The 13514-nt window shown below is 40.9% G+C and overlaps 1 protein-coding gene across 5 annotated transcripts in view; it reads right to left on the minus strand.

Annotated features, from left to right (window-relative positions):
- Positions 1-10190: 10190 nt before the first annotated feature.
- Positions 10191-13514, minus strand: part of meis2a (Meis homeobox 2a) — a 79981-nt gene continuing 76657 nt past the window's right edge. For 3 of the 5 annotated variants that reach the window (XM_026152674.1, XM_026152673.1, XM_026152675.1), the window contains exon 13: positions 10191-12082. In XM_026152674.1, the coding sequence (XP_026008459.1) occupies positions 11781-12082 (302 nt within the window). In that variant the 3' untranslated portion in view covers positions 10191-11780. The remainder of the gene's footprint in view (positions 12083-13514) is intronic. The other 2 variants (XM_026152676.1, XM_026152677.1) reach the window with 1 other exon arrangement.

Here is a 13514-nt window from a genome sequence, read left to right on the forward strand (position 1 = left end):
GCTCATAGATAGACCACTGAGACACAGAGAATGAAAAAAGGAGAGAACCTGGAAGAGCTGGTTCTATCCCTCTAGCAGACCACCAAAAGGACTTTCTCCACGCTCCTGTGTTATTTATGTGAAGAGAGCTCTGGCCTGTTTCTGCCGCAGGCAGCATAGTGCTTTTAGTAAGGATCCTCTCAGCCTCCCTCAGCCAGCCAGACATCACAGCATGGAAATAAATAAAATTATATCCAGGAAGAGTCCAAACAGCCAGTATGAAATGTAAAAAAAAAAAAAAGAAGGAAAGAAAGAAAAGAGAAAACAACAACAACAAAAAAGATTTTACATTTTTTATTTATTTTTTTGTTGTGAGGGCTTGAATAACAGCACTGGGAAAAAGCGGTCTCTCTTCTCTGAGCCGAGGAAGACGCGAACAGACTTCATTTTTATTTTTAGGAAGCTCTACCCGCTAATCAGAGGCTGTTATTTAAAAACAACAATAGATCATGAGAAAAATGGTTGGGGGGATTTTAAATGGCAACGCGGTGGATTTTTGATTGACATGATGGAGGACAGATGGTATGTTTGAGGGAAACTGAACAACTATGACAAATAAATCCACACTGAAGGGTGGGGGAGGATAATTTAGTTTCCTATGACTCATTGGCTTTATGGGACAAGACACGAACGGGAGCTTTAAAAAAAAACAACAACAACAAAATTTTAAAGCTCTGCACTGCCTGCAAAAATCAAAGATCACATGCAACCAATGTCTGGCCAGTAGCTTTAAATGAGCAACTCAACATGCTCTTAGTTGAAATGAGCAGCTTGGCAATAGAAATGGTATGCAACAGTATTTTAAAGAGAAAGCTGTTGACTTGGCTTCTTGCTGATTGACGTATTTCATTTAGAGCTAAGCTCCCATTTGTGAAAACAGTGGCACTTGCTGCATAACCCGCTGCATTCAAATAAATCCAGGAAGCATATCTGGAGTTCCTTCTACTGAGATCTGATATACCATGTGTCTGCAGCTAGCACTTAGGCCTGTCACAGTCCTGAGCTTAGCCAAGATGTCATACATCAGCTATTTTTGTTCCAGCTACATTCATGCGTATTATTTTAACATGTATAGCAATGAATAAAAGAGATAACGGGAATACAACCGAATGTGCGTTTGTGGTTGGAACCACAGGGGTGACAACCCGCATGGAGTATGCCTGCTCCAGCATCAGCCACTAGAAAGGTCAGCCCCCCCCTTGAATGGCATTTGGTTTGTGACAGAAGTGACCCAGAAACTGTGATATCTCCTGATCACAGCGAGGGTCCAGAGGAAGCCCGGTAACAACCCCAAAATCAGGTTCAGGCCAGCATGGCGATGAGCAGGGGTGAGGAAAGCAGCAGGGTAGAGGAAAGGTAGAAGAGGAGCAGACAGCAGAAAGGCAGCAGTAGATGTATGATCACAAGTGACATCCTAAAAGATTAGAGCTGCGTGGTCGGAAAATACGACTAGAGCTAGTCAGGGGGAAAAGGTTAGTTGCATGAGGTGGAGAGAAAAAAATGATTCGGTCAAAACAACCTTGGCTCACCCTCTCCCTTGTCTTCTATTTGTGAGCATTATGGCCTGATGAGAGCTGTGGCAAGCTTGTTATTATGAAATAAGTGCACTTGGGAGGAGGTGGGGCTACTGTACGGATGAACGTGGCTATTATGGGATGCACGGACCGCAGGTTTTGATTGGTGCTGAGAGCAAAAGCTTCCAGGGCATAATCAGAGCCACTAATCCAGCTGATAACAGTGGGTCTGGCCCTGCACACTGTGCCAACCCCTCGCTCATTCAAAAGTAGCATTGCATTTGTCAAAACAAGCCTTATTGTCATTTATCACCCTGCAGTAAATCCTGGCTTGAAATCCTAGCACACAGATGAGAAGACTTCTCTATTATGTACAGACTTAGCTTAATTTGGGAAATATATGAAAGAACAGATGTGATTGGGTATTTTATTGAATTGTTGCCACAGGCAACATAATATTTTTGCGCTGGGAAATTATGAAGAGCAGGGATGGAAGCAGTCGTTTGCACGGTGAAGACAAGAACAGAAGAAGGCACTGGCTTTTTTTTTGTGATGTTTTATGAGTGTTTCATCGAGCCTTTGCTGCGCTGAGCAATTAACTGTTTTGCTTAAAACACAGTGCCAACTGCAGTGCTGCTTCAGTTAGAGAATTGTAGGCCATTTGTCATTTTTACAACTCATTTTCACCCCAAAACACTCCACGATGTGGCTGGATATAACCTTGCTGGAACCATGTCCTTGAGTTCCCACTGGCAGGTAAATATACACTTCCATCTAAACACACGTCTCACATTGTCTGCCTTTGACTTATGGGAGGTCAGCCTGAGAGGGATCGATGTTGCAATTCAGTTTTAGAGGCCTGATGATGTCACGTTGCAGTGTACTGTGGCTTATGGGACCAGGAACCTGTTGATACAAGAAAACCACATCACCTCAACGGTCTTGACTCACATTTAGTGACAAAGGATGAGGGCCGCATGTGTGCTGGAGTGGGTTTTTATGCACACTTGCATGGGCCAAATCTTGCACATGCTCTACTGTAACTTCAACACATCACTCCACTGACAACATCCCAATCCCACAGGGATCATCATCAGGTCACACAAGAGGGAAGAATGAATAGAGCGATGTGATGTTGTCATTCAAATGCAATGGATCACTTGAACTCCACTGCCCTGTTGTAATGACCCTGTGTAAAGACCTGTAATGTGGTTTTCCCATTGGGTTTGAGGGAAACCCTATTCCAGGCCATTCAGGTGTGCAATAAAGTGCTTTTCACTTTCTGAGGACTTCCTGTCTCCAGTGGCGTTCTCCATTAACTCCTCACAGACAGACAAGAGCCTTTCTATTGGCCCAGGCACTCTTTATCGCAGCAGTTATTCCCCTCAGGTATGGCGCTACCTGACCCACAGATAAGATAGAAAGCCGGCTGCCTGTCATTATTGGTAGATGAAGGCTATCTGAATATTGACAACAGTTTACACTCCTTGTTGTGAAACAAAGTTGAACTTGTAAGACAGTTGAACACAAGGCTTTTATTGTGTTGAGGAGATATGAAAGCTCCCTGTGGCCACATACCCAAATACCCTTATGTCATGGCTTGCAACCCCTCCTCTTCAGTTGACTATTTATTCCCACCAGCTGTAGTGACGTGCTAAAAAAGTTCTTGACACCAGCTATTGCTTTTCATCACTGAAGCTTCCCTGCTAACAGGGAACAAGTTAGCGTTTCTTGTCTCCCCTGTATTCTGTGTGCTTGTGAAAATGCTCACAGCGACCGATTTTAATGCAAGACACCGCATAAAATGGGTCCTTGAATCACCTGCTATTAGAGTGTTGTGCAGAAAAACATGACTAATAATAATAATAATAATAATAATAATACGCTGACGTGGATGTTGTGTGAAAAATTTTTTCGCACATGCACATTCCATGTTTTTTGCAAGTAAACTCATCTTGATAGTTTAAAATAATTAGTTTCGCCCGATTATATAGTTTAAAATGACCAAAATAATGTTGTTTGCGACTGAAAAAAAGTAATCTAAATTTAAGACGTCATTTTCCGCTTTTCACTGGATACAATGATGATTATCCGAAGTTGTTGGGCTATTTGTAATTTGAATAAGAGCAACTTATCCGGTCTTAAAGTTTGTGGAAAATATTTTAAATAATATAAAGCCATTTCCACTTTCCACTATTGTAAAGGCAATAAAACGCATTTCAGTTCATATTTAAACGAAATTAAATGATTACTTATTTCAATAACAATGTGATGCTATTAAAATAAGAAATCATCAATGATCAATTCTGTGTGAAAAGTTATTATTATTATAAATTATTATTATTATTAATAATAATAATAATAATAATAATAATTAAATAAATTGCGGTTGGCTGTGCTTGGAGTCTGTCGTCGCTATGTTTTATAATCATATTAAACCAGTCTGGGCTAATTACGTGGAGCACCGTTGACTCGCGTTGACGCACAGCCTGGAACTCCATCCCAGTGTCACCAGACTCCCTCTCCTCTTTTTGCCTTCACTTGTCTTCGCTCCTTTTTCTTCTTCTTTTTTTCTCTTTCGTATAGATGCCTGCATGCCATTGAATTGTCGAGGTTTTAACTGCCATCCGAGACGATAATGGTTACCGATTCTATACTTTCAGCCATAATCTTCAAGTGGGCCGTGATTAATGATGTCAGAGTTAGCAGGGTCCTTCGGGTCCCCGGCTGGATGACTTCAGCCCTGCTGCCCTGCTCTTCAAACCTCCTCTCTTTTCTTTAAACACAGACGCACAGCCACCGGCGTACACAGAGCTTGCAGAGATGGTCGCGTATGAATTGCTCATTTCTCTCTCTCTTTTTCTCTGTCACATACACACACACACTCAGGAATGGGAGCCGGGCAACAAGTCCCCAGGTGCAAAGCATTATATTGACCCTACAATCCATCTTTATTGATTTTACCATCAACGTGCTCTCCTAATACATGCATAAGGAGCCTTTTACCTGTGAGTAAATATGAAACGAGAGTCTCTGAGGTCACATTTACGGCAGCAGGTCAGGGTCTCTCTCATATGTTGAAATAGCCAAGGTGGGATCCCAGTATGTAAACTTTTGAGGTAAAGGAAGAAAAAAAGTAGGATATCCGTATTTGTATATGTACATAAATATACACGTCTGAGTATAAACTTCAATGTTATTTGCAATTTTTAACACAGAAATGGAAATGAACGAATGAACGCTGATGTCTCTCAAAGAGAAAGACATAGAAACCGCTTCTTCTTCCTCTCTTTCCATAAATACATTTACTCTGGCCCCCAGAAGGGGTCGCCATCATGTAATAACACTGCGCCCAAGGGTGTGGTGGGGAGGGGGTCTCCAGATCGCGCTCCTTCCCTCTCCCTCTCCCTCTCTTTCTCTCTCGCTTGAGAACATCTACATTATATTGAAGTTATTTAATGGATTTGAAATGCGCATCGTGCCTTTAGAAATATGCACATTAATCAATAACCCGGAGAAATTTCATATTTTACAAAATCCACTATGTGTGCGCATCCACGCTTCTCTCCCCCTGCTTCTCCCTCAGCCCTCTTCTGTTATTTACAGTTCTTGTGAAATGTCTCACTTTGCTGCCCTCGGCCTCCCGCAAGATATTTCTAACCATTTTTTTAAGCTCTCAAAATAACCGAAGGAAATTAGGAATAAAAAAAATCTACTTACGAAAACAACCCATAAATTAAGAGAATCGATATTTGCGCCACTCAGTGTTAGGACTTTCGTTTCATAATGGAATAATGCCATATTTATACCCCAATCTTATGGGCTCTCAAGCCATAAACCGTGATTATTTCACTGAAAAACCGGTCAAACGTTGACAACCTTGGGGCCATTGTAACACGGTGCTGGAAAAGGGAATATAATGAGGAGGAGGAGGGGAAAAAGGAGGCCAGCGGCTTGCCTAATTAAATCTTAACTGATTGAAATGAAGGTTTGAGTACCTCAAGGCTTGACTAAACTTCGGCTATTTCCCTTTTTATTGCGCCTTATTTATTCTGCACTAACATGCCGTCTTTTCTGCCTCTCCAGCAGCCTCAGCACTGGCCATTGCAATTTTCAGTTTCTGCTAATTCCAACCCCCCATAGCTATGTTATTTGACTATTTATAACATTCGCATCATTAAGATTTCCTTTTTGCAGGGTGAGTGTGCATTGGAGAGGGGTTGTGTATGTGTGTTGAGGGGAGTGGCAGTCACTCTTTTTTAAGAAGACAAGTATCATTGAAGTGTGAAAAAAATCGCCTCTTATTCCTGTAGCGGGCAAGCAAACAATCGTGAATATCACCCGGAGAGTTGAAGATTTTTTTAAGGTGGTCCTCATAAAAATATAAGCCATGATGCTCTTTTTTTATTTGCATTTTTTTTGCAGCAAAAAATATATTTATATAAAATGCTATGTTTAATTTCAATATTCCAGAGATTTTTATTTATTATTTATTTATTTATTTATTTTTATTTAAGACAAAAATCCAAATTTTCTATTGATCAAAAATGCCGTCGAGTAAATATCGCAGAAGGCCAGTGAGGAGTCATCAGTGGGACTATCTGCGGGCGCGTTTCTTCTCCTATTGTCTGAGGAAATAGTATCATAAATGATAAATAGATAATGGAGCTGTCTCCTGCAGACACGTTCATCAGCGGTAAATGGGAGCTGGCGCAGAGCACCACGGAGAATTAAGGCGAAAGAGTTTGCAACATTCCTGCAGGGGATAAGTTGTTGACAATTAAAGAACACACACATATACACACACACACACACACACGAGGAGAGAGAGAAGGAGAGAGAAAGAGTGGTGGGGCGGAGAGATGGGGACGGGGAAAGAGGTCAGAAATGCATTTACTGGTTGTCTTTGTTGGTTATTTCTGTTTGGTTCCGTGTGCTAATTTTTTTCTCTTTTGTTTGCTTTTCATTTGAAGACTTTCTCCTCAAGGCCGGCTTGACTTTTACGCCATATCAGGTGTTGCTGCCATTTGAGCGCGTGTTTTGCTTATCCAACACCCAGACAAAATGCATTACACGAAAAGGGAGGTGTATGTGAAATCACAGCTCAGTTCAGGTAGATGGGAGCATTTGGTTCTTAACGCAGCCTGACTTTTGATTAATCGCGTAAGATATGAATGCATGCGTCTTTATGCGCCATTCCCCTGCTAGTTGGCTTGAAAATTGAGTGGTTTCTACATGGTGAGCTATTTCCTGGTGTGCAAATTCGTGTATTTTTTTATTTATTTATTTTATGCCAAAAGGAAATGCTTCACGTATAGGAAAATAAAATGTGAAAGTATATCACATCTCAGTACTGAGAAAAAGGGGGCAATAAGCATTAGAAGTTAAAAACACAATGTGAACTCGACGGATAGATGAAGTTTGGACTCACACAGTTGCCTTTGCTGAGTTTGGATTGCAAAAAACAACCAAGTCTTCTTTAAAAAAAAAGGGGGGGGGGGGGGGGGGGAGCCACTGCCGTGAGACTGGGTTGTCCAGAAAGCCTTTTCGGTGGTGCTATAATAAACCATTTTCCCTGGGCTTTATTGATCAGTCACTCTGAGCTAATGTAATTATCCTCATCAATAGGGGGACTGCAGGGAGAATCATTATGCGGTTGACATTGATAAATGATCAGCCAAATGCGGTCCTTTTCTCCCAGGGACCCCCGCCTCTGACCCGCCTCGCACAGGCCTACATAACGTAGTCATAGAAACACCTTATGGCAAGAGGAGAGAAAACTGCTGAAATGTTAAAAAAAAAAAAAAAAAAAAAAGGAAAAAAAGGAGGGCAACACACAGACACACACATGCGTACACACACTCATGGGCCTACACACACAGAAAACTGAAACTTAAAAAAACAAAAAAAAAAAAAAAAAACTGTCCCTGTCCCCCAGAGCAAGCCATTTTGGGGAGAGCCAGCTGCACAGCGAAGGACACTCAGTCCCTGCGTAAGCGTTCATTTTTACGACCACTATCCAAATCAGCAATTTGAAAGAACAACAAAGAAGAAGCAAAACTTTTCTAACGCGCCCCCCCCCCCCCGTCGCTGCCAGCAGATCCACTTGTGTATCTAAAAATATATATTTGCAGTCGTCTCTCTTAGATCATAAACCCCACTTTACCAGATGCTCTGCAGGAAGCGCGCACGCACACATATACAAACACACACACACACACACGCGCACGCAAACATATCCAATAACACGAGTATTATTAACATGTTGCCTCTGTAACGCACTCAGTGTTTCTAGCGGGTGAACTGGGTGTGTGGACTTTTAATATTGTTGCACGGGAGGAGAGTGTCTTCCAGAGGAACGGGCTGCATTGTGCAGCAGTGCAGAGGGAATATATTCCTTATTTTATTCCTGCAGCAGCGGCCCGGACTGGCTTTGACAGGGAGGAGATGAAGGGGTGGAGTTGTTTAGCTCGGCTGGATCATCCATCATCCCTGTCACACCGAATCGGCAAAAGGAAAGCAGCAGAGGCAATCTACCTTCTGTCTCATCGGGGAAGAGGGGAGGGAGGAGGAGGAGGAGGACGAGGGGGGGGGGAGGAGGGGTCGGGACGAGGGGGGGGGGGAGAAAAGAAAAAAAACTATTAATATTAAAATCCTCTCCATCCACAGTAATCCTCACGTTTTCTCTCTTTTTCATCTGATAATCTCCGCACAAAACGAAGGGTTTCTTCCTTCCGTTTTATCCACAGAATAATAGACCACTAAAAAAAACAAAAAGGGCTTTTAGGTTTTAAATAGTCGACAAAAGAAGATACACCAAACTAGACTTTGGTGTAAAACTAATAATTTTTTTTCTTCTGCCTGGTTAAGGCCCAGCATTCCGAATTGGAAAAAAAATATTGTTAAATAACGATTATCTCTTCAGGTATGGTGTCTGCAATTAAAACAATTTTTCACCGACAACCTGGGAATCGTTTAAACCAATTAAAAGAGGGGGGAAATACCTAAAAGGAAATATTGCTTTTGGATTGTCGTGCAGGCCAAAATATATGAACGATAAATAGCTAAACAATAATAATCTGTCAATGCTGGATTTAAATAAAAAAAAGGACTTTCCACGCAGAGAGTGGAAATATGCGATGTGCAAAACCGGAGAAAATACATAATAAAAAACTAAAGTCAACAGTTAAAAACCTGTTTAGGCCTGCAAATGCGTCACAAACAAACAAATTTAAACAATAATGTATAAAAAAAAGACCCATCTTTTTTTTTTACGATAAATTATAATATCTGAATAAAAATAAAACGCAAAAAAGGCTCGGTTAATATTTAAACCCACAAAAAATAAATCGAAAATCTTAAAAAAAAGAAAAAAGAAAAATCTCTATAACAACGACAACACAAGAAGAAATAAAGAATTAAAAATTTAAAAAGAAAAAAGAGAATCCTAAGCCAGTTTGGTTAGTGTGCAAAATAAACAGTAAAATTCAATAATAATAATAATAATAATACCTATAATTTTCCATACACTATATTTGTTGCTTCACACATAATAACAAGATTAAAAAATAGTTTGCAATGATAATTAAGAGAAAACAAATGTAGGAGTTGAAACATACTTATAGCCCTGAATCCAGTGCAAGAAAGTAAAGGACAGAAAATGTTTCAGCCAAAGTTATGTTGTCATTTCTGGTTTAAGGCTATGACTTGGGTGGCCGCGGGCGAACACCGGCGCAGGGATAGAGACAAGAGAGAAGAGATAGCCCTCAAAGCCCATCTCTGTACTCCTGGACGACATTGCCCGATTGGACCGACAGGCGGCGCTGCAAAACGGCAGAAATTAGCACAAAGCACATACAGAGGGCCGCCATGGTTCTGACCGAAGAGGCAATTATTGTGGGAACAAATCATTGCTCTGTTGTTAGAATAAGTAGGAAGACTTTAAAAGGTGAATCTATGTGGACTTTTTTTTTTTTTTTTTTTGGAGGGTACAGGGAAAACCCTGGCTTTTTTATTATTTCTATTTTTACTGTTTTTTTTTTTAAATATTTAAACTAATTCACTTCCACTCAGTTCATAGTCACTTTCCTCATGTTGGATATCTTTAGAAAAATAAATAAATACATAAAATAAAAATACATGCCCTTTAAAACGTTTTGTTTATGCTTATCAATAAGTCCAGGCCACTGTCAGCCTTTTTTCTTTCTTTCTTTTAAATGCACCTCCACTTAACTGCTAATAGCCTTCTAAGTCTGAGATGGGCTGGTGTTGAATTTGCTCTGCAATTTGCACACTTTATTTGCATTTGTCAGTAATTTATTACGCGGAGGGCATATTTGTGTGCCTAAATAAATGTCCATGGGAAGATGTATTTCAACCACAATTTGTTATTGTCAGTTTAAGAGGGCACTCAAACGGGCAGTCTGGTTAAAACAAGCTATTGCAAACAGAGTGCTGGAAGAAAGTTTGAAATGGTGTATTTTTATGACCATTTGCAAAAATAAATTCAACAGGCAACAATATATATACAAAAAAGGGTTTCTGAGTTATAATAATAATAAACCAATTAATTGTGTTCTGTTAAAATGGGTACGTGAATTAAGACTTGTATGCAACACAGTTAATCACACAAAAAGCTAACAAAAATCAAAAATGAAATATTTATTACAGCATTTGTGACTGAACACCTTTTAAACATTACGTCACAGTCCTCATACAAGTATTTAATGTATTTTTGACAAAGCTTAAGGGAGACGGCATCTTATCATCTAGTGAGGAACACGTGCTGAAAAAGGAAGGAATTCATGGACATACAATATCAATGCCACAGCAGATCTGAAACTAGCAAAAACATTCTTTTTCAATTGAGGTAAACACATAGAATATCTAACATGAAACAATTAATAGACTGAACTCTGTACGAAGTTTGTTACAATATTCTCTCAGCTTTTTTCTCCCAAAAGCATTGAGTTCATAATTTAAGTTTTTTTTCTTTTCTTTTCTTTTTTTTTGTGTGTGTGTATGCGTGTGTGTGTGTGTGTGTGTGTGTGTGTGTGTTTCAGGTTTTTTGGTGCATCAACCATCAAATGCTTCTCCAGTGCCACAGAATCAACATTTGTGTCAGCATTGTCCTTATGGCAAGAATGTTGATCCACAGATAAAGAAGCGCTGCAGGATGTTGCTTTTCCACTATTAAGCTTCCTTCAAAATGCTCTTCATCAATGAGAGTCCAGGGTACAAAAAAAATAAAATAATATTAAAATAAAAATGTATAAAACCAACACAATCCAGTGCTTGGGCAATTCAAACAACGAACTCTTTTTTTTCTTTAAAACCTACAGGGCAACATTCATTCATGAACCAAAAACAAGAAAAAGAGAGAGAGGGGCATGACAAATGTTCAAACTGAATCTTCTGGAGAGATCCGGTGTCATTTAGCAGCCTTTTCCCATCATGCCCTGTTCTTATGGGGGACAGGACCTGATTGCCCTCTGTGGTTTGAAGCCTTTTTGAGATGTTCCATCTTCTTATTTTTTTTTCTTTAATAGTGCTGTGCTGCGAGACAGTTTCTCCTCCAGGAAGGAGCACACACAGTGTGAGAGAGAAAAGGTTAACCTTTAATTCTAAAACTAGCTCAGGAAACAGAAACCATGTGATCAACAAAAAAAATGCACAAGTTTTAACTTATTTATCTATACTTTTATACTACAGTAGTTATAACTCTTGGAGTCTTTCTGTTGTTTCTTTTTTTTTTTTTCTTCTCTTTTTTAAATCTTCCAGAGTGATCTTATAGAAGCGTTTGAGAGCATCACATGAATGTGTACTGAACGTGTTTATGACGGTGCGTGAGTGTGAGAAAAGTGTGTGTGTTTTGCTTTTTTTCGAGCGGGTGCGTCTGTCCGTTCTTTGCACGCGTATGTCAAAACATCCTCTGTTGATCTTTACCAAAAGCCCAAGACTTTACAAAGTGTTCTTGTCAGCTTGGTCCTCCGTTTGGATGAAAGTAACAAAATTGACAAGTTAGAAAAAAAAAGAAAAGAATTATCACAGCTCATCTGGAATTCTGTTTCGTTCGTGTCAAATTCTGGTCAAAAGGGTTTGCTTCTTATTCTTAAAAATAGTCTCAAAATAGGATTTATTGTTGGTTGCTGTTTGTTTGTTTTTTATTCTTATTGGTTTCTTGTAGTAGCTGCTGTTGTCGTGATGTCGTAGCAAAGTTCCCTTATGCTATTGGGCATGGATGTCCAGGCCTTGTCCTCCAGTACTGGGGTCAACGGGAGAAAGCAAAGGGGGTCTCTGTGCAGACATGGTCATTCCTGGGTGCGACGAGGGTCCTCCGTGCATCAGCATGGCGTGATGAGTGTGGTGGACGCGGGGATGATCGGGTAGGTATGCATGGAAAGGGGGCCCGTGTCGGAGCTGGGAAGGGTGAGAGGTCAGCTGATGATGGTTGGTGTAAGTGGGTGGGGTCATGCTCATGCCCATAGGACCACTCTGAGGTACGTACTCCCCTGGCATGCCTGACAGACCTGAGAAGAAAGGCAGAAAGACGAGAACGTATTTACACAGTCACTAAAACTGTTTTCTCGCCGCAGCTTTGACACGCTCCCTCTCCATTAACAGACCTTAATTCAATTTAAACTCAACGTCTCCAACAAAGAGCTTAACAGATTTTATGACACTGCGCCTGTGACTGCAGCGCTTTTAGCTCCTACAAGTAAAGAGAGACATTATTGCAGCAGACTATTTTAGGCGATGGTGAGTGGTTTACAATGCCCAATAGCGTTGTGGTCAGGTCTCAGGTCGGAAAATGATCCTCAGTCATCCACAGACACTGTAGTCCTGGAGGATGTGAGGAAAACCAAGCAGGCGTATTGATGTGGAGAAGTGCTAATACTTTTACAAGTGGAAGAGTCAATTCCCCAGCTGAATTTAGTGACTAACTGAACAGGCATTCTCTCGTGGGGATGTGCCTTTGTGCACATATTTGATTTAGAATCTCTTAAAGACATCGTTAAATAATTTAGGTCTCGGTTAGTTGCATCACCAATATAGAGAACATTAAAGGCTTGTTTCCGCCTCTGAATAAGAGCATTTCAAGCAAAAAAAAAAAAAGTACCAGTTGTTCATCAAACAGCGGCAAGGCAGTGTAACAAAGACAAAAAAAAGGGGAAAGAGAGAGCAAACGGAAAGGCGGTGGCTTATGCTGATATCTCTTAAGGTGGACTCCACTTCATATGTGTAGAGACCTCAGCATGCTGCATCTCTCATACTGTGACACGACCCAGGACACGGGGCTGGCTCAGCAGTGCCACTGTTTGGCTTTTCGCATTGCTGTTTGTTGTAATCAGCAAGAAAAAAAAAGTCAAATGTGGGGGTGTTGTTCCTGGTGCCTGGGACTGGAGTATGGGAACAAGGCTGGTCCAGAGGCCTGGACCTTGGGGAGAAACGAGTGAGCAGGAGGTCCCGCTGGAGCCAGGGGGCCTGGGTCTGGGATTGGGTCTGGGCTGGCCTGCTTTGTAATGTGAACCCCTGGGGGATTAGAAGCTGTAATAGGAGGGGAGAGGTCGCTGCAAGGTCACTAGGCATGCTCACTCTCTGCATTCCTCCACCTTAGAACACTGCAATTAAGAAATTACACTGGAGGACCCCGGTGAGGGGAAGAGGAGGAGGACAGAAAGGAGAGAGGGACAGCAAAGGCCAAGATTAATGGCCAGTCCGCTGGTTGAAAGCTATGCCATTCTCTAATGCTCCCTTTCCATGTCAGTTCATTTGAAATGCAAGTGTTTGTCAGAACAGGTCTCTTAAAACCTCACTACTCAGGTCATAAAATAAATAAATCATTCAGGGTGTTAGTAGGGTATGATGGATGCCCTCACCTCCATATAATCCAGGACAGCTCCTGTTAAAAGGCCCAGCAGATGTTTTTGACACTGTAAGCTGGTAATCTCTAGTCTTGTA

The sequence above is a fragment of the Astatotilapia calliptera genome, chromosome 19, assembly GCF_900246225.1.
Source record: "Astatotilapia calliptera chromosome 19, fAstCal1.2, whole genome shotgun sequence".
NCBI lineage: Eukaryota > Metazoa > Chordata > Actinopteri > Cichliformes > Cichlidae > Astatotilapia > Astatotilapia calliptera.